This window comes from Octodon degus, unplaced genomic scaffold (genome assembly GCF_000260255.1).
Source record: "Octodon degus isolate 3935 unplaced genomic scaffold, OctDeg1.0 scaffold00203, whole genome shotgun sequence".
Lineage (NCBI taxonomy): Eukaryota > Metazoa > Chordata > Mammalia > Rodentia > Octodontidae > Octodon > Octodon degus.
The window spans coordinates 2222306-2247682 of NW_004524779.1; the positions used below are offsets into that span (position 1 = coordinate 2222306).

General features: G+C 38.1%; 1 protein-coding gene across 1 annotated transcript in view; it reads right to left on the reverse strand.

Moving 5' to 3' along the window:
- Atp11b (ATPase phospholipid transporting 11B (putative)) overlaps positions 1 to 25377 on the reverse strand; it is a 92216-nt gene that overhangs the window by 14153 nt on the left and 52686 nt on the right. The window contains exons 17-27 of the mRNA XM_023704778.1: positions 22801 to 22982; positions 21311 to 21514; positions 18220 to 18373; positions 16982 to 17084; positions 13952 to 14097; positions 12624 to 12683; positions 10615 to 10742; positions 8684 to 8822; positions 6373 to 6438; positions 5797 to 5900; positions 2165 to 2330 (exon numbers count right to left, since the gene is read on the reverse strand). Coding sequence (XP_023560546.1) covers positions 2165 to 2330; positions 5797 to 5900; positions 6373 to 6438; positions 8684 to 8822; positions 10615 to 10742; positions 12624 to 12683; positions 13952 to 14097; positions 16982 to 17084; positions 18220 to 18373; positions 21311 to 21514; positions 22801 to 22982 — 1452 coding nt within the window. The remainder of the gene's footprint in view (positions 1 to 2164; positions 2331 to 5796; positions 5901 to 6372; positions 6439 to 8683; positions 8823 to 10614; positions 10743 to 12623; positions 12684 to 13951; positions 14098 to 16981; positions 17085 to 18219; positions 18374 to 21310; positions 21515 to 22800; positions 22983 to 25377) is intronic.

Consider the following 25377-nt stretch of genomic DNA (forward strand, 5'->3'; position numbering starts at 1 on the left):
TAGTGATCTTTTACTTTTTTCTTTTTTAAAAAATGTATTTGGTTTGGAGGTCTCACTATGCAGCTCAGACTCATGGTGATCCTCCTATTTTCAGCCTCCCCACCACTGGGATTACAGGCATGCAACACCATGCCCTCTCAGCATGCCTGGGGGCCAGGCCGGTTGGTTAGACATGTGGTGCCAGGGATTGAACTCCAGTCCCTGCATTTGCCTAAGCAAGCGCTTAGACTACTGAGCTATCTTACTGTACTTTATTTCTTATTTGTTCATTTTTGTTTTTTGGGGACAGGGTCTTGTTATCTAATTCAAGATGGGCTTGAACTCAATACACAGCCCAGGATGGCCTCGAACTCACAGCAATCTTTCTGCTTCATCCTCCCAAGTGCTAGGATTACAGGTGTGCACCATCATGGTTGGCCTCTTTTACTTTATCTGAAGATTAGAAACAGTAAGGCAGACAGACCTTTCTGATATAGGTCTAAAGACATGTAAAAGTCTGCCTTTACTGATATTATATACAGGCAGATGCAATGAGATTATGCCACTTCCCCCACCCCCCAGATTTCTATCGTACAGCAACATCCTCATTTTCTGCACACTTATGATGATAACTTTCTTATCAAGGACCAACTATTATTCTGATTCTACACAGGAGGAAACTGAAGTCTAGCAAAGTGACTTTGGTCAAGGACATGCACCTTACACATGGATGCTGGGTTAAACAGTATTTGAATCCAAATTTGTCAGGTCTCACAGGCCTATACTTTCTCAATGGTGTCCAAATGTTTACTGACCAGAATTACATTACCAAAGCAAATAAACTGGGCATGGTGGTGTACACTTATACTCAGCACTGCAGAGGTGGAGGCAGGAGGACTGGCATGACTATGAAGCAAGACTCTGCCTCAAAAGCAAAACAAAACATCAAAGCAAGTAAGAGCTAGAGAAATGATGCTGACCTATTTGACCAACTGAAGTTAAAACCAGCGTACTGTGTAGGAAGCCTAAAGCAAACTGTTGAATACTTAGGAACCAGGTCTTCTGTCTGTAGGAAAATTATACAGCTACATTAAAAAACAACAACAGGGCTGGGGAGATAGCTCAGTAGAATAAGCACTTGCCTGGAAAGTGCCAAGTTCCTGAGTTCAATTCCCTGTACCACAAAAACCAACCAACCAAACAAATAAAAACAACAACAAAAAGCTGAGTGTGGTGGTATATGTCTGTTATCCCAACATTTCTGATGTTAAGGCAGGAGGATTCCTATAAGTTCCTGTGAGCATGGGTTACAAAGTGAATTCAAAGCCAACCTGAACTGCATAGTGAAATGCTGGCTCAAAAACCAAAACCAAAACAAAGTCTTTGGCATGAAACAAACACATATACCAAAAAACCCTGAAGACAAATTAATCCAGATAAGAACTAATTGATAAACTCAATGTTTACCAGAGTATAAATGTTGATGAGAATGTATTCTTTAATGTACATAGCCAATACTATGGGACAGTTAGACACATACATAGAGATCTCTAGCTCCTTTACTAGTCAAATATACAAAAAAGGCATGGTCAAACAAAGAGCTATAATTTCTTGAGCAATTATTCTGTATCTAAACATTGTTTCATTTAATGTTTCAGGAAGAAAAAATAAGAAAAAAGAAAAAGAGGTTTGTCATAATTTTACCAATGAGGAAACTGAGCTTCAAAGTCAGAGCTTCCATGTGGCAGAGCTGAGATTTGAAATGAGATTTATCAGGCCCCCAAATTGTATTCTTAAGCCATTACATAGTTTAATATTCATTAATTTAAATATCTGACCTTAAATATTTACAAGTATTTTGTAAAAATATATCCTGTAAAAACTGTTTAAATCATTTATTTCAGATTGTTTTGTTAAATGTGGTTTTTTTTTGGTATGAGGAAGCAAACTTATGGCCTTGCATTTGTCAGAAAGGCACTGTAGCACTGAGCTATATCCCCAGCCTTAGAGTTTATCAATAATAATGTAATTTTTAAAACTATGGAATTTACTAAAATGTTTATATTGCAAAATACTTGACACAGGGATGACTAATTTCCTATTTTCAGAGAAAAGTAAATTAAAATCACAGTCAGTGATCACTAAAACTCCTGATGAAAAGTAACTGAATACAGAAAGTGCTTACCTGAGCCTTTTCAGTATTGGTAGGATGGAGATGTCGGTCGAATACCTTCTTCACAACATCAAGAAATAGACAAGTAACAACCATAAGGATTATGGCAAACCAAGCAGAACCACTTGATAGGAGCTGAATAAATACAAAATACATATTCTGGGAGCTCAGAAAGGGCCTGTGAAGAAAGACAGCAGGCTACATAAAAATGAAAACTAAAGTGACTTAAGTCAAGACCTCATGAATACTTACTCTATTTCAAAGTGGAATTTTTTTTTTTTTTTTTTTTTTTTTTTTGGCGGAACTGGGGATTGAACTCAGGTCCTTGCGCTTGCCAGGGAAGCGCTTATTCCACTGAGCCATCTCCCCAGCCCTCAAAGTGGAAATTTTAAGAGCACTCCAGAAAAATATTCTTAATTGAAATTAGCATAATTTCACTGAGTGGCTGATAAGGCAAGACAGATAATTAGATAAACATAAAACCCAATTTAACAATTTAATTATTTTTAATAAAAATTGTAATTTTTAATTACAATTAAATTTTAATTTTAATAGGAAAGTGGGGCCAAGGATATAGCTCAGTGGCACAGCACCTGCCTGGCTGGCTCAAGGTCCTGAGTTTGATTTCTGGTAAATAATAATAATAATAATAATAATAATAATAATAATAATAATAGAGGAGGAGGATAGGAAAGTGGCAAACAGTTCACTAGATAGCCCTATCTTAGTGCTAGGACAGCAAAACAATGTAGTGATACTGACTGAAGAGGCTAAGAAAAGGAGTATGTAACAAAATATTTTTTACTGATTTAATTAATTGGTTAAAAACCTGTAAAAGACTGACTGCTCAAATGGTAGCCTGAAAGTGTTACTCAGAGGCTCATGCACTAAAGGTAGCCTGGGCAGCCTCTGCACCTGCCACACAGCTGTGCACACAGCCTGGGATATCCTTTACTACACAGACAGCGAGCTGGGCTCAGTCGTGGGGGCTGTGGGGGCCGGGCCAGGAAGTGAAAGGGCTGAGGTCCTGTCCTTTTCCCACTGCAGAGCTGCTCCTCTGGGGAGGTTTTTACCTCCAACCTTTCTTCCCATCTGATCCCTTCTGTTGGGCGGGGCCTGGGTACGCTGAAGGCAACATCTAAGAGGCTTAGGTCAGCAGTGAGACCTTGCCTGTCTCTCCTCCTGGCCCGGCCCCCTCTCATCTGTGCTCTCAATGTCTGTGTGGTGGCTTCAGCCTATCCTGATGGCAGCTCTACTAACAAAGCAGGAATCGGTGGCAGGATCATGGGGTGCTCCTCAAGGGTCTGTGTGTGAGGTGTGGGTCTAGGGATGGATCAGTACTGCTGGACTAGAAAATGCCCCACAAGAAGATTTGAGAGGTGCTGTCTTGGGCTAGGGATTGAGCTCAGTGTAGAGCATTTGCCTACATCCATGAGGCCCTGGGTTCAATCCCTGTATTCCCCACCTCCCAGAAAGGAGTGGTTTTGTAGAATGGGGTGTATGGGACTTCCTGCAGGGCCCCTGGAGCAGAGGTTGAGGGGTGAGCCTGGGTTGCAGAGAAACCTGTCTGCCCAGGCACCTCAACCTGTGGGCAGCCCCAACCATAGATCTTAGCCTGAGGCCTGCAGCAGTGTTATTTAGGGGGTTTGGGGGTCTGTCACTTCCCAAAACTAGGAGAAATACAGAAGCAGAAAGGAGGGTTATAGACAAGATGCATTTATTTTTTAGATCCTACATGGAAGCAAATGATTAGCTAATCCAAGTTTTTTGCCTGATAAATGCATCAAACAGACAGCAGGCAAATGTAATATAAATTCTCCAAAAACACAGAAGATTTTTTTGAAGGTCCTGCCTTCAAGCTCTTTATTTGGAAAAATGGCAGAAGGATTTTTTTTTGGTGGGGAGGGGAGCTGCTCAGGATGCCTCAGGGCAGGTGTGGTTTGGCTTGAGGATGAGGGGATCGAATCGCAGAATCCTGAGCCTGACTGCTTTGTTTCAGTAGGCACTTAAACACCTGAGCTAATGGGCAGGTCCCCAAATTCTCCAAAAAGAGACATTAGTTGTCTAGCATTTACCAAAAACTCATGGGAGAAACATTTTTTTTTTTTTTTTTTTTTTGCCAGTACTGGGGACTGAACCCAGGACTTTCACAGTAAGCTACACCCCCAACCCAATTGTTTTGTTTTTTTAGACAGGGTCTTGCTATAGTTCAGGTTGGCCTTGGACTCATTATGTAGCTGGTGCTGGTCTTAAGAATTTGCAGTGATCCTCCTGCCTCAGTCTTCCAAGGGCTGGCATAACAGGAATGAGCTAGAGGCCCAGCACTTCCAGCTCCATTCTTTTTTTTTTCTTTTTTCTTTTGCAGAACTGGGGATTGAACCCAGGACCTTACGTCTTATTCTACTGAGCTATTGTCCCAGCCCCATCCATTCTTATTTTTTTATTTTGAACAGGGTCTTGCTGAGTGCTAAACTGCCTGTGCTGGACCAGAACTTTTGTTCTTCACAGCTCAGCCTCCCACTGTGCTGGCATCATAAGCATGTACTATCATGCTTAGCTGAGAAGCACAGATTTTAATCTATCAGAAGCAATTAGGGGGCCTGGCCCTAGCTCAGTTCTTTAAGTGGCTGCTTCCACCAAGCTGTCAGCCTCAGGTGGCTCTAGTTCGATCCCCACAACTCTCCAGCCTGCCAAACAAGCCCTGAGGGCATTCGGAGGAAAAAAAAAAAAAAAAAAAAAAAAAATCCTTATTCCATTTTTTGGAGCCGGGGAGATGGCTCAGTGGAGTAAGCGCTTCCCTGGCAAGCGCAAGGGCCTGAGTTCAATCCCCGGTTCTGCCCAAAAAACCCCCCCAAAAAACAAACAAAAAAAACCACTGCCAACAGAATCAATTAGTATCTGACTTCACTACTGAAGTATACAACAGTTTGAGAGAGAAATGAACTGAACACTCAAAATTTGATGGTCTTATGGACTTTAGTACATATTTAAATAATTTGAATATGGTTACTCTAAAGAATAACGATTATGGTTACTTTTTTAAAAATGTATTCAGTGCAGGGTCTATGGGGTCTCACTACACAGATGGAACTCATAGTGATTCTCCAGTTTTCAGCCTCCCAAGTGCTGGGATTATAGGCATGCACCACCACGTCCAGTCTTGATTACTTTTTAAACTTTGTGATGCTAAGGCTTAGTTTCTACATAGGAAATTTAAGAATAAGATTACAGTGATGAGACAATTATTGTCTTATATAAAATGTCTAGAACGTTTAAAATATTTCTGTAAAATGTAGAGGTATTCATGAAATGTTAAATTTATATAAACTTATTTTTTTCTTCCCTCCCTACACATCAGTAAGATAAATGGAATGAATTTATTAGGATTGGATCTCAAAACTACTCTGTGCAGAATTTGCTCATACATAACCTAATACAAGAAATGTTTACCACAGTTAAATACAAGCCGGTGTGGTAGTACACCCCTGTAATCCCAACATTCAGGAGGCTGAAGCAGGAGAACTGCCATAAATGTTTGAGACCAGGCTGGGCTATACAATGAGTTTAAGGCTAGCCTGGACTACACAGAAAAACAAAACAAAACAAAAATTAAGTAAAATAAAAATAAAATAAAATGTACTCACCAGAGAATCCCACTATAAAATAAAGAAAATATAAAATAAAATATAATAGATCCCCAGGTAACAAGGTGGTTGATCCAAGTCCAAAAATGAGTTTCTAAAGCCATCTAAAAGGAACAAATTTAAAAGTCTTAGAAATATAAAGCAACAAACTTTATTCTGTCAGAAAAAGCTTAACAATAAAACATTAATTATAAAGAATTTAATGAAAAGGCACTAGTAGAAAACTATAATTTCACATTTATAGTATTTTTCTTTTATGAGGAAGCAGCATTGATATCTCAAGGGATGACTATATTTCAGATCCAAAACAAATTGTGTCTGTTGTTTTATATCATACACAGAAAAGCAGAATTTTAGTGATTTTTTTTTAAAAAGCTTAAGCTTCTCAAAATAGTAAGTTTAGAGATTTTTCTGAGAAAAAATTCAAATAAACTATGAAAATAGTAATCTGTAAGTATTCCCTGCTAAAAAAGGAAAAGGGAGAGAATACTCACCTATAGCAAAAGACATGAAGGGAATTAACTATTGATTATACACACAGAAAGCCCATGCATGTTTCTAAGTTTAGCACCGTACCTTCACTGTGACTGTAATAACCATGACTGTGAAGACCAAAGTGCCGAATGTCCAGTTTCCAAACATCTAAACAGAAAAAGCAGGCTATTACACTGTGTGGCAACACGCTAAATCAGATGTAAGGCAAAGTGACTCCATTTCTACTGAAAATCCTTCTTTTCTTGGGGCTGGGTACAGGGATTGAACCCGGGTATAGGAGCTCACATGTGCTAGGCAAGTGTGTTACTCCTGAGCCACACGCCTGGCCTTGAAAATCATTAAGCATGTGAAATCTGTGACTATATTCATAAAGGTGAAAAGAGTATGAGATAAGCTTCAGGGTGCTTCTCATTTTTATGAACAATACACGTTTGGACAGTATCTTCACATGTGAAACCCCAGGAAGGGTGTCCAGCGGCACCACACTGAGGCTTTTTAGTTAGCACACTGAGTGCTTTCATTCCTGCCATGCTGCATGATGGTAACAAACTGCAACCACAATTATATTCTGAAAAATTTCCAACTGGAAGTTATAGTAGATGACTTGGCACAGTACTTCTAGACAACATATGCAGAGCAGAAAAAAAGAAATTGCAATTTTTTGGTTCCCTGAACTGATAAAAGCTATACTGTTTTAATTGCAAATTTTCCATGTCTATGTCTCCAAACGTATTTTGTGAGGCACTAAATTGCCAATGAAAAAAGGGGAAGCATTTCAAGTCTCCCATAGCACACTGCTGTCACCTCTGCCCCACTCCAAGAGAAGCCTTGTCCTGCTGGGTCTCCAACCCAAGCAGGGCAGTCAGGATATGGTGAAACTGCATTATTTACTATGTTCTCCTAATTTCACATTTTAAACTCATAGTCATAATTAAGTAGTGATTTATGAATCTACTTTTTTTTTTGGTAGTATCAGGGATTGAACTCACGACTTTGAGCTTTCCAGGCAAGTACTTATTCGACTGAACTATCTCCCTGGACCCCAAATTTATGACCTTGTGAGAATTCCTAGTGCAGTCAGAATACAGTAACTCCTGAAGTAAGCAAACAGACACTAAGTCCTCATTTCTCATCTGAAAAGCAGGGATAATTCAACCTTTCCAAGAGGATTATTGTGAGGATTAATGGACTCATCACATGAACATCTGCATAAAAAGAAGTACCAGATAAGTAATATCTGTTACTTGAAACACCCTGAGATGACCAGCATGCAGGAACAATAATGTATCTTCTAGTGTGAACTAATTTTTAAATAGCAAAATTGTCAACTGATGATTGTATTATTATTATTTTTTTTTTTTTTGGCAGAACTGGGGATTGAACTCAGGCCTTTGCACTTGTCAGATAAGTGCTTATTCTACTGAGCTATCTCTCTGGCCCCCCTCTATTTTTGAGACAGGGTCTCGTTATGTAGTTCAGGCTGGCCTTGAACCTGGGGGAATCCTCCTGCCTCAGCCTCCTGAGTGCTGGGACTACAGGGGTGTGCCACCATGCCTGAGCACCTTCATTTTTAATCTCCATTTCTATGAAACTTCATTATGAGAAAAAAATTAAAATCCTTTTGTTTTCACTTTAAAATTTTTTTTTTTATTTTTTAGGTAAGGGTCTACAGGGGGTTCAGGGTCTCACTAATCGGACTTGTAGTGATCTGTCTGTTTACTGCCTCCCACATGCTGGGATTACAGTTGCGCCACCATGTCCAGTCTCAACTGGCATCTCAGCGTGCCCCAGGGGCACAGCCGTCAAGGCAGGCCAAGGGACTGAACCTCTGGCCCCTGTGCCTGCTTGCAGGCACTTTAATCGACTGAGTTTATGGCAGGCCCTCCTGGTTTGATTTTGTCATGAAAAATAAAAGTAAAATTCAACTTAAATTATAAAAGTTCATATATTAAAAATGAAAACAATGGCCGGGCAAATAGCTCAGTGGATTTAAGTGCCTGCAAGCAGGCGCAGGGGCCAGGGAGTTCGATCCCCGGGTCTGCCGTGCCAGCTCAGGCCCTGGGGTGCACTGAGACAGCAATTGAGATTGGCATGGTGGTGTGTGCCTGTCATCCCAGCTCTTGGGAGGCTGTAAACAGGTGGATCACTACAAGTCCAATGTAGTAGTGAGACCCTGAATACTCTGTAGACCCTTCCCTAAAATACAAACACACAAAAACCAAAAGAAAATCAAACCAGGGCCAGGGACATAGCTCAGTGCAAAGCACCTGCCTGGCACATGGGACATCCTAAGTTTAGTTTCTGGTACCAAAAACCAACCAACCAACTCACCAACCCAAATCAACAAATCAAAACATTGAGAAGCATTCTGTAAAAATCTATATATATTTACCTGGCCATTTCCAAGCAGAGATTCATCTTTCCCCATCAGAAAATAGGATCCAAAAAAGAAAATAAAGGCATGACTGAAACCCAGGATAGTCCAATAAAGAAATGTTTTAATGCTTAAAAGACGATTTTTACTAATATCCCTGTAAATTAAAAAAAGATATAGAAACACATTAGCAACCATTTATTTTAGCCATTAAACAATTACTACACTTTTATTTAAAAAACAAGGTGAAGTTTGAATTTAAGATGTTCTGAAAATATTAGAATAAACCCGTATTTACTAAGTTCTACTTCTATTACTATATACCTTTGGTAACAGCTGTAGTTCAGCTCCAATACACTTTCTGATTTGATAAAGAAATCTGGACAAGTCTTGCGGCAAATCTTATGCTATGAACTTAGAAAAGGGAAGTAATGCCGCATCTGGAAAACTGGCTGCCTCTGTAATTGGTACCTCTAGGCCTCTCCAGAGGACTGAAAGCTTGTCCTGACACGTTCTGAATCTCTGTGCTACTTCGTTCTGGGGACCTGGGACTAATAATCCACAACTTGCTTTGCAGCCAGTATTATACATACATTTAGCAGGGCCTGGGAGATGGCTCAGTGGAATAAGCGCTTTCCTGGCAAGCATAAGGGCCTGAGTTCAATCCCCAGTTCCGCAAGAAAAAAAACCCACAAACATACATTTAGCAATAGTGGGATGAGTTCACCTTTTGGAAGGTCTAGGGACTGCTGAACAGTGAGTAACTCCTTTTGTGTACATGAAATAGATGATTGGTGTGCAACAGTAAGTGTAAACCATACAACTGCCCAATGCTTTTGTAGGAGCAACGAGTTAATTCCCCAAACCAGCATGCTTATAATCCCAGCCCTTGGGAGGCTGAGGCAGGACTGCATACAGTGAGTTTAAAGCCAGTCTAAAATACATAGTGATACTGAGACCCTGTCTTAAAAACCAAACAAAGAAAACTGGAAAAATTATTGAAAAGTTTTTCATATTAAAAAACTTGAAGCACATAACCACACTTGCCTTAGTACAGTATCAGTTGCTGAGATACCCACACATATACTCATTGTTCAGGTATTTGTTGAACTTGATAACTACTGAATACACTTACAAACAGAAACACAGGTGTGATAAAAAATAAGGTGAATGTTTACATTTAAAAGACACAATGTCACTGATCTCCAAAATACTGACCCATGTTTGAACACACTCATCCCACTGCTCCTGCCACTTTCTTTTTCTTTGAGACAAGGTCTCAATAGCCTTGAACTCACTCTGTAGCCTAGGCTGGCCTTGAACTTGCAGAAATCTTCCTGCCTCAGCCTTCCAAGTGTGGGGATTACAGGCATGTGCCACCATGCTTGGCACAGGCACTTGCCACTTTCTGAAGCAGTTCAAAGAGTCCTCTTCAGGTGTGCTGGCTTAGCTATTTGATGTTCTGAATTGATTCAAAACATTGACCTTTCATAGTATTTTAATTCCAGCGAATAACCCGAAGTCACATGGTGCCAGATCTGGTGAATAAGGTAGATGAGGATACACTGATGTTTCTACGAGCCTACATTCCAATGGATGGCACCCAGCAAAAACATTTACCATATTTTTAAATCACGTCTTCAAAAGACTTCCTGATCTGCTTTAAAATGTGGTTAAAGTAGAGCCACAAGTGGTGAAACACACCTGTAATAATCCAGTATTCAGAAGGCGGAGGCAGGAGGATTCCTGTGAGTTTGAGTCCAGTCTGGACCACCTATGAAGTTTAAGGCCAGCCTGAACTATGTAGTGAGAACCTATTTCAAAAAGAAGGGGCTTTCAAAGTGAGGGGGAGTATATTTGAGGGAGATCAATGGCAATTTGTCTTTCAATGTATCTGTATCCTTCCATTACCCCTGCTATATGGACATTTAATACTGAAAAATACTTACCGATAGAGAGTAGGCTTGTTCTGTAATACATGAGGGTCTACATGCTGTTCCAAAAGACTATATATCAGAACAGGTAAGGAAGTAAAACAAATATTGTACAAAGTCAGGTACATGCTGTCATACAGTGTCTACAAAGAGAAATTGGTAAGAATTTTAGGATTTGAAATTATGTCTATACTTATGCATATAATTACAAAGAGGCATATTAAAAATAAGCATAAAATTAGTTTTTTTTTCAGTTTATACCAAAATCAATTTTAATAATTCCAACTTCTTTTTTAGATAAATGGATGTTACTAGACTTAAGTATTTTGTGGGAATTGGAATATTTTGTAGTATCAGTTATTTCTTAAATTACAGTGAAGTTAGATCTGTATTTTAAGATTTTCCACAATTTTGTCACTATGGTATACTATTACACAATTCTCCTACACGAATCCCAGGTTTCTTACCGTTCCTTTGACATGCACACATACAGATTTTTTTTTTTTTTTTTTTTTTTTTTTTTTGCGGAACCAGGGATTGAACTCAGGCCTTTGTGCTTAGCCAGGGAAGTGCTTATTCCACTGAGCCATCTCCCCAGCCCCCAGATTTTTTGTTTTAAGACAGAGTCTCATTATGTAGTTCCTGTTGGCGTTGAACTCACAATACAGCTCAGGCTGGCCTCAAACCTGCATGTGACAATCTTTCTGCCTCAGCTTCCCAAGTGCTGGGCATACAGAAGTGCGCCGCCACACCTGGTATGCTACTCATAGTTTTGTTCTCATGGCTTGGTCTCATCTAGATGCTATACTCTTTGCAAAGCCACAAATAAGATTCATTTTTCACAGTGGCCTAAGTCCTTGATGATAAGCGTTTTCCTCTGAAGAGTGCGAGTGTTGGTATTAACTCATCAGTACTTTGGCTCTGCTTCATGTATTGTTTTTATTCTTATTAATATTATATCCCAAATTACACCCTAAACTCCCTAAAAACCCAATCAAAAGTTCATGGTCTTCCAGCATTCTGTATTTTACTCAGGTGAAGAAACTGTTACAGGACTATCTATGTTATCACTATCTATGTATATACTTGGAAGGTAGAGCTACAAGTCACAAACAAAGGGGAAAACAGGGGTTTAAGGACAGGAACAACTCCTGAAAAACTTCATTAGGCTCTTTTTTCAATAAGTTAGATCTACTGTGTCCCTCAGTTTGAGGTATGTAGCGGTATGTGAAAAGTGTGTTCAGATAGAAGCATAAATCTAAGTTATGGTTTAGTCACTAACCCTGTTCTGTGATTCTGGACAAGCTACTTCATTTCTGTAGATTTACCTTTCTTCTTCTATCAAACACAATAGCCAAACAGGAATGGTGATGTGCGACATGTGTACAGCCAGAGACCAATCCTGTGCTCATCACAGTGACTGCTAACAAATGACAGTATTTTCTCTCTGAAACTAGAAGCTTGGAAAATTTTTCAATATGGCAATCCCAAGTTTTTCTACTAATTGTTTAAGGATAACTTGTGGGACAAAATTGAGATAATCCTTGGACTAAATTACTAAGGTTCCTTCCAACTTTAAAAACAAGAGGAGTCAAAAATCAGAAGGAAGTGAACCTCTTGTCTAGTAGCTAGTTTGGTCAGCTTGATATGGATTCTACAAGATATTACAAGTAAGCTGAGATGGCTCAGTGGAATAGGTGCTTCCGTGGCAAATGCAAGGGCCTGAATTCAATCCCTAGTTCCGCCAAAAAAAAAAAAAAAAAAAAGTCATTTTCCCATATACTGTTGAGTTTTTGATATCAACTTTTAAAAAACTACCCAGCATTAAAATATTATGTTGCTATCTATATTAATCTCAAATGGAAAACTGGAATATTATGAATGTTATACTGATTGGAGAAATTTTATTTACTTTGTATTACAAGACTATGGGAAATAAAAAAGTCCCTTTAAATATCTATCAAAACCTGAAGATATATGTATCTTCTTCTAAAAGAACAAAATATAAGCTTCTATTTACTTACTTGTTGAGAAAACAAACAGTAGAACTGATATAAAAACTGAGGTGTGATAAAGCACACATTCTGTAAAACAAGATTATGTGGTAAATAATTAAAATTAGTTCTAAAAGAAAATTTTCTAACAATTTTTAAACATCTAGAAACAGTTCATATAGTAAGTAGCAGATCTTCCCATAATGACTTGCTTAAATAGAAAAGTAGGACTCTTGTTTTGTTAAAAATGTCTAACAGCACTGTAAGGAGCAGTGCAGCTATCAGGAAAACAATAACAACAAAAAAACCCTTCTATCACTGCCAACCAATAGCACAATTTTGAAAATGTAAGTTTCTAACTCTTGTTCAAGATTTTTTATATATGGTATTCAATAAGTAAGATTAAACTTTAGGTCTATGACAGCTTTACAATACCTATTACCCAAATATCTTTGTCTGGTTTTGTTTTCCTACGAAAGGGTCTCATTATGTAGTCATTATGTAGTCCAGGTTGGTCCTGAATTCAGTATATAGCTGAAGCTGGGCTCAAACTCATGGCAGTCTTCCTGCATCAGCCTCCAGAGCACTGGAATTACCAGCATGCTGGCTTCAAAACATTTTTCTATCTCAATATACTATTATAAGGAAAAAGCTAGACCAAAAACTTGGATGAAAACTGCTACATCATCCCATAGTTACATGTAATCTACTTATGTTCTTCCAGTGTATTGTGCCATAAATTACAGGAATCTAAGCAATAGGGGATATCTTAAATATGTCTTGGCAACAGGGGCTCTTAACATGTGCTCCACCGTCTATGGCCTTTTCCAAAGGGTCCAGAGATAAAACAGCATTTTAGCACCATTAGCTCCTCTGTAATCCTAAGTATTTTACTAATGGGTCACCTATGGTGCAACACTGGTTAATAACTTCTGACCAAAAACATCATGCTGGAGTCAAAGTAGAACTTACTACTGGTTCAAGAGAAAATAAAATCACATTTATTGTGGTCCAATTTATACAGAATAAAACACCAAATTTAAGCAAAACATTTGATGTGCTTGACAGATCCATACACCACCACCATTGTTATAAAATAAAGAGAATTTTTCCATCAGCCCTTCAAGTTCTCTTCCATCTCGCCTCAGCTGGTTCTACTATCTGCATCCCTAGCCCCAGACCCTTGGTTGTGTTGTGCCAGCCAGTATTCACTACATGTATTACAAAATCACATTTTTACTTACTTATTGAAACTATTGTTAAGAATAACTGTAAAGTCACAGCATTCCTTGAGTTGAAACTTCAAATTACTATATCAATAATTCTCAAAAAAAAAAAAAAAAAAAAAAGAAACTCACCTTATAAAAAAAATACTGTACAAGGGTAGCTATTCTGATATAATAAAAATGACCATGAACAAAAAGTAGTTTGGAGAGGAATTTAAATCTAGCTATTGCATAGTCACTGTTTCTTGCAGCCTGTCTTCCTTCTTTACCCATGATTCCTATAATAAAGAAGATAAAAGTTATGTTTGCTGATAGTAAGTGTAACTTTCAAGATATCTCTGTAAATATTTATAGTATTTTAGTGTCCTAACCTGGGCTTAGAATACTAAATCTACTCTAATAATAGTGAACCTTTCAGAGGTTTCAGTAGCAGCCTATTGTATAGCAGCTCAGAGCTGCCTGAAAGGTTATTCTATTTAAACACATAATATAAAGCTACAGTATAGCAGACATGCAACACCCAGAGTCCACCATAAAAATACACATACTTCAGGAAAAGGAAATAGTATGATCTTTTTCAACAGATACTTCACTCTCATATGGGGGACCCTAGAGGATGTTATACATCACAGAAAGTTGATTACACTGCTGGCTTTTCAAGAAAAAATTGAACTTCCATAGCAACAATCTCAATAACCAAGGTTACCCAAGCAGCAGCTCTCTGTACTAATAAACAGTTCAGAAGGTTTTTTTTTTTTTTTTTTTTTTTTTTTTTTTTTGAGACAGAGTTTCACTATGCATTTCAAACCTTGAACTCACTTTGTAGCCCAGGCTGGCCTCAAACTCATAGTGATCCTCCTGCCTCAGCCCCCAAGTGCTAGGATTACAGGTGTGTGCTACCATGCCAGGCCAAATGTCTGGAAGCTACTGGTCACTACTTTGAGCACCTCTTATAACTGTAGAGGCCAAAGGTAACTTGTATTAATCTCATGTTTCAATACATTTAGTATTAAAATATTTGTGCAAGTTTTTCTTTTCCTGAGATGGGTATACTTTTTTATATACTTTCCTTAATGAGAACCCTGTATTTTCAATCAAAATATAACAATAAAAATACAGTTAATGTAAAAAGTAGCAAGCAATAAATTTCTGATAGATTTCTATAAAATAGTTTTTTTAAAAGAAGTATTTAGTGCAGGGTCTACAGGGTCTCACTACACAGATCGGACTTGTAGTGATCCTTCAGTTTTCAGCCTCCTAAGCACTGGGATTAAAGGGGTGCCACCATGCCCGGGAGGTGGGGGGATGGCTTGTGAGGCCCTGTGCTCTGCCTAAGCAGACACTTGAGTCCGCTGAGCTATCTGGCTGGCCCAAATAGCTCTGATTTCACTAGTTTCAATAAATGTAAAACATTAAATTGAATAATCTGAACCTACCAAAAATCAGTAAATTTAACTGTCTAAAAACTGTCATGCAAAACAACAACAACAACAACAACAAAACTCACACAGAAAAACCCTGTTATGCATAAGCTACAGTGTGCTTTCAAAAAAAAAAGGTGTTTTTTTTTTTTTTTTGGTGGAACTGGGGATTGAACTCAGGCCCTTTTGCTTGCCAGGCAAGTGCTTATTCTACTGAGCCATCTCCCAGCCCCTAAAAACAATAATTTTGAAATAAATTATAGAAAAATATATAAACTAAAATCAGTGAATCAATTAGCTGGAAAATGTAATTTTGAATGTTATAATCATCCTTTCAATTCCAAAAATCCCAAGTCTGTATCTTCTTAGAAGCTGTATTTTGCATATGTATATGTATAGTGGATGTATATGAAATGTAGATGAAGTGAGATTTGTCTGTAACCTGTATTTGTTACTTACTGGACACAATTTATAATATATATCTTTATCAATATGTTCAGGTTTTTTTTAGAAGAAAATACGTAATTGGGCACATAACTGCAAAGTCATTTGGTGCAGTTAAAATTTTTTTGTGCATAACAATGCAGGGTGTACCAATCTACTCTCCTATTGACAAGGTATAAAAATCATTTGCTAATCTGTCCCTTTGCCAAACTGAGTTTAGCAGCAAGCTTTGTAATTGTTGCCAGTCTGATAAATAACTTCAACTGGCACTCTTTTGACTGTTAAGAGATTGAACACTTTTCTATAAACTTAGTATTCATTTTGGATTTTTCATTTTATAACAACTAATGGTTCACATCATTCTGCCTTAAGCAAAAGTAGAAATTAGAATAAAGCTTATTAAAATCAGAAAATTGCATCAGCTTAGGCAGAGCACAATGGTTGGGGATAGATCCCTGGCATGGGGTGCTGGCTCCGCCCCTGGGGCACCCTGAGATGGTGACTGAGACTGGGTGTGGTGGCACATGCCTGTAACCCCAGCACTTGGGAGGCTGAAAACAGGAGGATCACTACAAGTCCAATCTACGTAGTGAGACCCTACAGACCCTGTACTAAATTAAAAAAAAAATCAGAAAATTATCTGAGATTTTGTTATTATTGTTTGATGTAATCTCTTATCTCTCACTGTTCTTGAGGCACTGTAGAATCTTTAGTTTCATGAATAAATTTCAGTAGTAATTTATAATAAATGAAGATTACTATGTAAATCATAGATTTAGCTTAAAAAGAGTAGCAAGGTGTGGAAGTACTTTCTAAGGTATAAAATGGCATATAAAAGCAGCCACTTTTATTATGAAGGAAAACTCACAAAAATGGAATTCACTACTGTGTTCAATTCCTTTAAAATTTGCAAGTAAATATCCTAAATGGTGGGCATAACTGTAACAGATTTCTGATGGGAATGTATTGCAATATACTCCATTTTGCATTTAATTGTTGCGCATATATTTGACACTGTACTTTAAAAAGAAAAATTTGAAGGGGCTGGGGAGATGGCTCAGTAGAATAAGCACTTGTCTGGCAGGCGCAAGGGTCTGAGTTCAATCCCCAGTTCTGCCAAAAAAAAGAGAGAGAGAAGAGGAGGAGGAAGAGAAGGAAAAAGAGGAGGGAGTGAGGAAAAGGAGAAGAAATGAGAAAAAAAAATTGAAACCAAATGACATTGTACTTTAAAAAGAAAATTTGAAACCACCAAATAATTATATTATCAACTTCAAAATTTCAGAAAAAAATCAATCACCTATGCCAACATGTGCTTCCTGAATCATGCTTACGTCATTAGCACCATCACCAACAGCCAATGTTATGGGTTTCTCTGGTGAGATTTTTATCAGTCTAATTACCTGAAACACATACAATAAAATAGGTCTTTATGAAAAACTTCAATTTTCTTACATTTGTGTGATGTTATTTATCTGAAATAACTACAGAATTAAATACATTTAATTAAAAAATTGTGGAAAAATGGCACTTAATTGAACTCTTTCAAGTATACCTTTTTTTCCCTTAAGAAATTGTAGCTTTTATTTGATAGAGGAAAGCCAATTGTTTTCTCTTGTAATAAATGCAAACTGAAATTTTAAAAAAGCAACCAGTATTAGATCAAAACCTATTTCTGTGGAATTCTTGAATGAACATTTATTAACTATCTAGTTTTATTTGGCCTCCAGTTTTAGTCTCCAGACTGGGTTACAATAATTATAACAAAGGCACTGTAACAAAATCCCATGAAACCAAAGAATAACTGGATGTCAACCTTATTAGATGTACATGTGAAACAATCGGTAGTGTTTGGATGTTCATTATAAAGGATGTTTGTAAACAATACAGTTGAAGACATCAAGTTCCAAACGTGAAAATTACAAAATAAAAATCTGTATATACTTTCATTTAAGTAGCTGGAATTCAAATATTTCTTATGTATAACTTCACAAGGGCCAGGACTATAGCTTAATGGCACAGCGCCTCCCTAGAAAGCATGAGATTGTGAGTTCAGTTCCTGGTACAAAATCAAAAAACAAAAAACCCTTCACAACAAAAGTCCTAATTATCACATGATAGGCACTTTTAATAAAGAATTATCAAGTCACAAAAATGTAACAATAAGCAATGATCAATAGAACTGCTTCAAGGTGCAGATGAATTCAAGTTTCCTAGGGTCCTTCAGTTATTAAGTAACTAATTTGGGTAATCATAAATTACTACAGTTCAAATTTATGTTTCAGCAAGACCACAGCTGCTAATATAGACTTTCTAGGTCATTATGAATTTCTGAAACTTGAATATTTACTCAGAATTCTCAAAGTCTCACAAAGTCTCTCATGTACATGGTTAAAATTCATAGCACAAAAGTGATCAATTACTAAAGTAAGAGTCATATATCACATGTCACCAAATAAAACTATGGAAGGCATTTATCCTAGAAAAATACTTTTAGATCTAAGTATCTTTATGGAACTCTTCATGACATGTACATACTTTTGCTTTCTGCAGTGGTGCCATACGACAGCATAATACAGCTGAACAAGTTCTGCAAACTTCCATAAATAGCTTTTCATGCTCCCTGAGTGCAAGAGACAGGCTGGTCCCATCCACTACCAACCCATGCTGAATGACATGATCCTCTTTAATTCTAAAAGAAAATATATTATCTGTAAGACATTTTGAAGCCATATTACTTATATTCCAAACAAAAGATTCTTACTGATAGTTTAATCACAGATTTCACTATTTATTATAAAACACCAGAGAACAGTCAGTTCTATTGCCTGAAGATTAAGATTTAGAAAAACTAAGAGTTACTGATATGATGAATAAAATAGATAATATTCAATTTTACAATGAAGTGATATACAGTAACTATATTTTCTAATGTGTGCACTGTAACACAATCTGAGGATATTCTTCCAAGCCAAACTGTATGAAGTTTTATGAAAACAAAGCATTTATCAGTTATACCTTTAGAAAATTGTAATTTAAAAATTAAAATTAAATGAAATCAAGAATGTTCAGGAAAATCCAAGAGCTTGCTTCAAAATATTCAAGAAAGCTGGGCCTGGTGGTGTGTGCCTCTCATCTCTATAATCCCTGGTTGAGACAGGAGGATCACTGTGAGTTCGAGGCCAGCCTCAGCTACAAAGTGAGCTCAAGGCCAGCCTGACCTGCACAGTGAGACCCTGTCTCAAAAGCCATATGTGCACGCGCGCGTGCGCGCACACACACACACACACACACACAAGCCAAAACACATTTAAAAAACAGACAAAATGTCCAAGGAGGGAGGAAAGGAACGAAGGAATCAGTACTGTATCTCTCAACAGTGAGCCCATAAGGACTACAGTAACAGCGCCTACCGCCCCAGGATGGCACATGAGTACAACACCTCACTTGAGGGCATCTGCTACAAGTGCTACACAAAGCACTGTCTGTTTACTGGCAGCTGGGCAAACTGTCAGTTTCCAGGAAGAAAAAAGGTACCTAGACCAGTATGTAAGTTAACCATGTCACTAAGCACACTAAAATGTGCATGTGACTGTCCCTTCACCGACCAATACTTCTGGTGCAAGCTCCTCTATGTCACTGAAAGCCAGCATGTGAGGTAGTCTTGCAGTACATACACCACCAAAATACAAACTGTACAAAACTATAGATCACTGTGGGAAAATATCTGTGTGTAGCTTTCTCCCCTTTTTGAAGCAGACTGGCTTTAAATTTACTATATAGCTTAGGTTGGCCTCGAATTTGTGACGTTCCTCCTGCCTCAGCCTCCTGAACATGGGGATTAGAAGACTTTAAAAAGCTCATGTAAACTGGGTATAGTGGTGTATACATGCAATCTCAGCACTTTGTGAGGCTCAGGCAAGATGATTGATTACAAGTTCAAATCCTGCTTGGACAACTCAGACCTCGTATCAAAATAAAAAAGGGGCTGGAAATCTAGGGCAGTGGTAGACCATTCCTGGATTCAATTTCCAGTGCCACAACAAAACAAACCCTTCCATATAATTACTGTTAGATGTGTGTGTTGTTACTAATCACTGCATCTTCTTTATAATTTTCAGTATTTTTCAAGTAAGTATTATTTTTATGATCAGGAAAAATATTTTAGAAGGCATAAAGTAAATGATTTTAAGCATTTAATTCCCATGTTTAGAGACTTCGTCTTGATATTGTGGCACTGGATACAATGAAGCAATCAGGACGGTGCTGACAGTGCTCCTAAACTGCAGGATAATTACCTAGGTCAACTGCCTTTTTATATTCAAGCAAGACCTTTCTAGTAGCAGTAGTGTCTTTTGAAAATATCTCTCTGATGAAATCTAGACTTTAGTACCTTATTAGTATCTATGCAACATATTCAAATACAGCACTGAACACACATTAACAGTTGTGGCCTTGTCTTTGGGGTTTGTATCCTCTGGATTAGTAAATCACAAGCCTGCAAATGACTACTTCCTATAGCAGACCTTGTAAGCATGCACACAGGCAGGCCTGATGTCCACACTAAGGCACTCCTTAGTTTAGTATGTTAAGACCATAGTAAAGGTAGCAAGTATATCTGATCTCCCTGTAAACAGATTTACAAAAAAGAATTGAAGTATAAATTTTTATGAAATAATATTGAACAGCAAAATGCAGATTAATATCCTGGGTTGCTTGTCTGACTAGATCAGGCTCAGCGAGTATTTTCTGTAATGATCCAGATAGCATATATTTCAGATTTAGGTTTTGTGGGCCATGAGGCAAAATTGAGATGTTATATAGGTAGTTACACAATGAGAAAAGAAATTTCAACAAAGTATTTATTGACTAAGTTCAAAATAAAGTAATAATTGAGTACTTTTTAAAAAGCAGTAGAGGCTGACTAATGGTAAGAACTGGAGATCCTTTGGGGGGAGAGTATTTTCCTTAAGTGGGGTTCAAAGGTAATGTTTCCTACCACCAAAATCATCTCAGAGGCAGGAATGTAGCTCAGTGGTAGAGTACTTGCCTATTATACAAAGCCCTGGTTTCAATCCTAGTACCACACGAAAAAATTTAACTGTAAATGTTCATCTGTGAATGCTAATGACTGGACTCCTGTGAGTTTTACACTTTGGTATCTGGCTGAACAATAAAGTCCTTCCATTCCACTGTGTCTTAAAATTGTGATACTAAAGCTGATTTTTCTTCTCTTGGTTTGTTATGATGGCTATATAGTGACAAAACAAAATAGTAAAATGTCACAGTATGGTGCCATATGTAGCAATTAAAACACTGCTGAGCTGTGACTACGTCTCTGTGGTCTGTCATGCACAGGTACGCAGCGGTGCAATGCAGGTGGTCTCTGCTGCAGTGAGGCAACTCAGGAGCCACAGCGGCAAAGCAGTCACTGACGGTAGGTCAATGAATGAGGTTACGTCTAATCAAACTTTATTGGTACTGAAATGTGAGCTTCACATCATTTTGAAATCATGTAATAGCCTTCTTTGGATTATTTTCACCCATCAAAAATGTAGAAACTACTTTTAGCTCATGCAGTGTAAAAAATGACCCGCAGGCTACATGACCCACACACCACTCTTCTTACCTTCTGGCAAGCTGCCTCAACTGTTCAGCACATTCACTGTCTGACTTCTGGTGAATAAGTTCAAGGATGTTCATAGTTCTATGAAAATGTCCACATGACAAACTCACACTAACAGCAGTTTCATATTTATCTCCAGTAAGCACCCATACTTTGATACCAGCCATCCTCAATGCTTCAATAGTTTCTCTAACTTTATCTTGTAGTCTAAAAATCAAACAAACAAAATTGGCTGAAAAGAATACTTTTCTCACTGTATGTTAACTTATAAACTACACAGCATAGGTACAGTCAAGTCAGGACCTGACCTAGGTATGTTATTTTATAACAATACAAATGAAATTTTCTTTCATTTAGAAGAAATAAGAATAAACCAGTAATCATCTCAGCCACACAAAATCAAGCAGTTAAAATCTACAACTTTAGAGGGCCAGGGAGATAGCTCAGTAGAGTACATGCTCATCTAGCAAGTGCAGGGTCCTGAGTTCAATCCCCTATACCGCAAAAACAAAACAAAACAAAAAACCCTACAACTTTACATTTTCAGAGTGTATATGCAAAGTTGATTTTCATGAAACCAAATTATGCAGTCCTTATAAACTCCTAGTTTGTTTTATTTTTTTACTGTACCAGGGACTGAACTCCGGATCTTGCTTTTGCCAGGCTGGTGCTTAAGCTGCTGAGCTATCTCCCTAGCCCCAGCTATCTCTCTGGCCCCTCCTATTTTATTTGAAAGTCTTATTATTATTATTTTGGTGGTGCTAGGGATAGGATTAAAGGCTATAATAAGCATGCTACGCAATCACTCTGGCACTGGAATATGTTCCCCACTCTTATGAATTCTTAAATTTCAAGTCAAAGGAGATTTCTGTCTTCCTCTCAATAAGGAAGTCTCACCAGGAATATAGCTCAGCAGCACAGCACCTGCCTGGCAAGTTTGAGGAAATGAGTTTGATTCCCAGTTTTAAAAAAAAAAAAAAAAAAAAAAATTGATTCTGTTACGTGTCCAAAAAGTTCTTCCTGGAGTGAGTTAATACGTGAGATATGTTTTATAAATAAGTATTCGTAGATGGATACAGAAGAGAAGGCTCATCCAGGCAGAAGGGAGACATTAGCCAAGGAACACACAGAACAGAATGGTTCTCACTATTGCTGGTGTGCAGTGGAGAAGACAATGGAAGCCAAGGTGGGAGGTGAGGCTGGAGAGCTAAGCAGAGGCTTGACATTGCCTTATAGCACCTAAACTGAGGAGTACCCTCACTAGTCAAGACTACAGAGAGAACTACAGTTAACAGTTTCTCTTTTACCTACTTCAGATATCTTGCTTGGACAAAATAGTACATACTGACTGGGAAAAATGAAGGCTTTAATTATCTTGATTTTAAATATATTAAGTTGTTATGGAACGTTAACAACCAGAATTTGTCTACTATATCAGAGCACTCGCCTAAAAATACAAGTAAAGTCATCCTGATTGTTTATCTGACACTTACCTGTCTTCTACTGCTGTAGCCCCAAGTAGTATCAGATCCTTTTCTATGAACTGGAAAGCTTCAGCCAGTTTCTCTTCCCGCTGCTGCAAGGCAGTCCTGGCTTCAAAAAGGCGCCTGTCTACTTCTTCATACTCTTTCGGTGTAAACTGTCTATAAGCTATACACAGAGTTCTTAACCCTTTCTAAAACAGACACAAAAATTAAACACAAATATGAAAACCAAGAAGTTACTGAAATAAATTGAGGTCCCTGGATTCAATTCTTAGCCTTGCAAATACAAACCAAATATGAATTCCCTTAAATTGAGAACCCGTTACCAAAAATTCAATTATACACAACTCAAAAAGTACTATCACTTAGTGGTAGGGAAGAAATGAAATGTTACAAAGCCCTAGAGATCTGAATTATGGATCACATTATCCAGAACCCTTTTTGATCACTTCCTAAAAAGTTGCTTAAAATGATTAAGGTTATTGAACTGTATAGTACAAGGGCCTAGAAAGAACCATAAAAACTACCTCAAGACTATCCAGAGACAGACAGCACTGGGTTCCAGTAACCTGTCTTACTACAGAAATCCAGTTTACCTAATTTGTAAGATTTACTTTTTTAAGCAAAGGAGAACATAATTTCCTATGGGTTCACTGTATGACAAAATTTGTCCTTCAAATGAAGAAGTTGGGAGGGCTGGCCAGATAGCTCAGCAGATTAAAGTGCCTGCTTAGGCAGATGCAGGGGCCAGGGGTTTGATCCCCAGCCTGCTGGGATGGCCCCGCCCCCAAGGCGTGCTGACACTGTGAATGAGACTGGGTGTGGTGGTACACACCTGTAATCCCAGCACTTGGGAGACTGAAAAAAAGGGGATCACTATGCGTACAATCTGTGTAGTGAGACCCTGTAGAGTCTATATTAAATACAAGAAAAAAAATAAAATAAAATAAAAAAATAAGAAATTGGAACCAGGGATATAATTCAGTGGCACAGTGACTACCTGGCCAAGTGCGAGGTCATGAATTAGACTCCCCTATACCAAAAAAGCAAAAACAAAAACAATAAATGAAGTCTACAAAATACTATCAAACAAATTGTATTTTCTAGAGCAAAATTTTTAGGGGGAGATAATACTTGGGGTAGAACCCAGAGGCATTCCACCACTGAACTACATCACTGGTCCTTTTTATATTTTATTTTAAAACAAAGTCTAAGGGGCTGGGGAGATGGCTCAGTGGAATAAGCGCTTCCCTGGCAAGTGCAAGGGCCTGAGTTCAACCCCCGGTTCTGCAAAAAAATAAAAAAATAAAACAAAGTCTAAGCGGCCCAGGCTGGCCTTGAACTTGTCATTATTCTGCCTTAGCCTTCTAAATATCTACAACAGGGCCAGGCATGATGGTGCATACCTACAGTCCTAGCGCTTGGGGGGCTGAGACAGGAGGATCACTGAGAGTCTGAGGGCTACAAAGTGAGTGCAAGGCCAACCTGCACTGCACAGGAGACCCTCTCTCAAAAAGAAAAAAAAAAAAGCTAGAATTATAGGCATGCTCTTAGGGGCCGGCTCCACTGAATGATTATCTCTTCACCAGTGAATTGGAATTCACTCAAAATTTAGGAATATATATTAGATTACATAATTCCAGTGGGCTCAATTTTTTCTTAATCTCTGAAAGTTGACATCTAAATCTAAAGGCTTTGATGTTCTTTTTCTGGTTATTTTCCTCAAAAGACCCATAATAATGTTCTAATATGAAAACTAAGAAGGGAAGATTTTTAAAAAATACATGTCAATATTTAGCAGATATTAATTTATTTAATACAGGGTCTTGCTATGCACTTTGGACTTGTAGTGATCCTCCTGTCTCAGCCTCCCCGGTGATGTGATTACAGGCTGTGTGCCACCATGCCCAGTTTCAGAGTCAGCAGAGCGCCTGGGTTCTGGGGCTAGCAAGGCATGCAGTACCCAGGATCAAAGCCAGGTCCTTGTGCTTGTCAGGCAGGCGTTTGTTTAGATCACAGAGCTATCTCCCCAGCCTTTAGCAGATCTTAAAATACAGTAGTGGCATTTCTTCACCCCCAAAAGGAATCCTACAACCATTAGCACACTTGCTTGTTTTCCCTTTCTCTAGTCCCTGGCAACCACTAACCTATGCAATTTCTTTTTCTTTTTCTTTTTTTGGTGGAACCAGGGATTGAACTCAGACCCTTGTGTTTGCCACGGAAGCGCTTATTCCACTGAACCATCTCCCCAGCCCCTGAAATTTCTTTTCTACGAATCTGCCCTGCCTGGATATTTCACACAAATGTGGTACTATGTAGGCATTTGTGACAGGCTTCTTTCAGTAGTCTTTCCAAGGCTTACCCTTGTTGTGGAATATACCAGCACCTAATTCCTGTCAATAGCAAAGTAACATTCCATTATATGAATATGTTGCAGTATGTTTATCCATTCATCAACTGGGTGTGTGGGCTTCTTTATTTATGGTTATTAAGAATGACGCTGCTCAAGGACTAACTAATCAAGTAAGGGAAAGGAGATGAGCTAGAAAACATGACAGTGTTAAGCCATGCAGTTATATGTAAAAG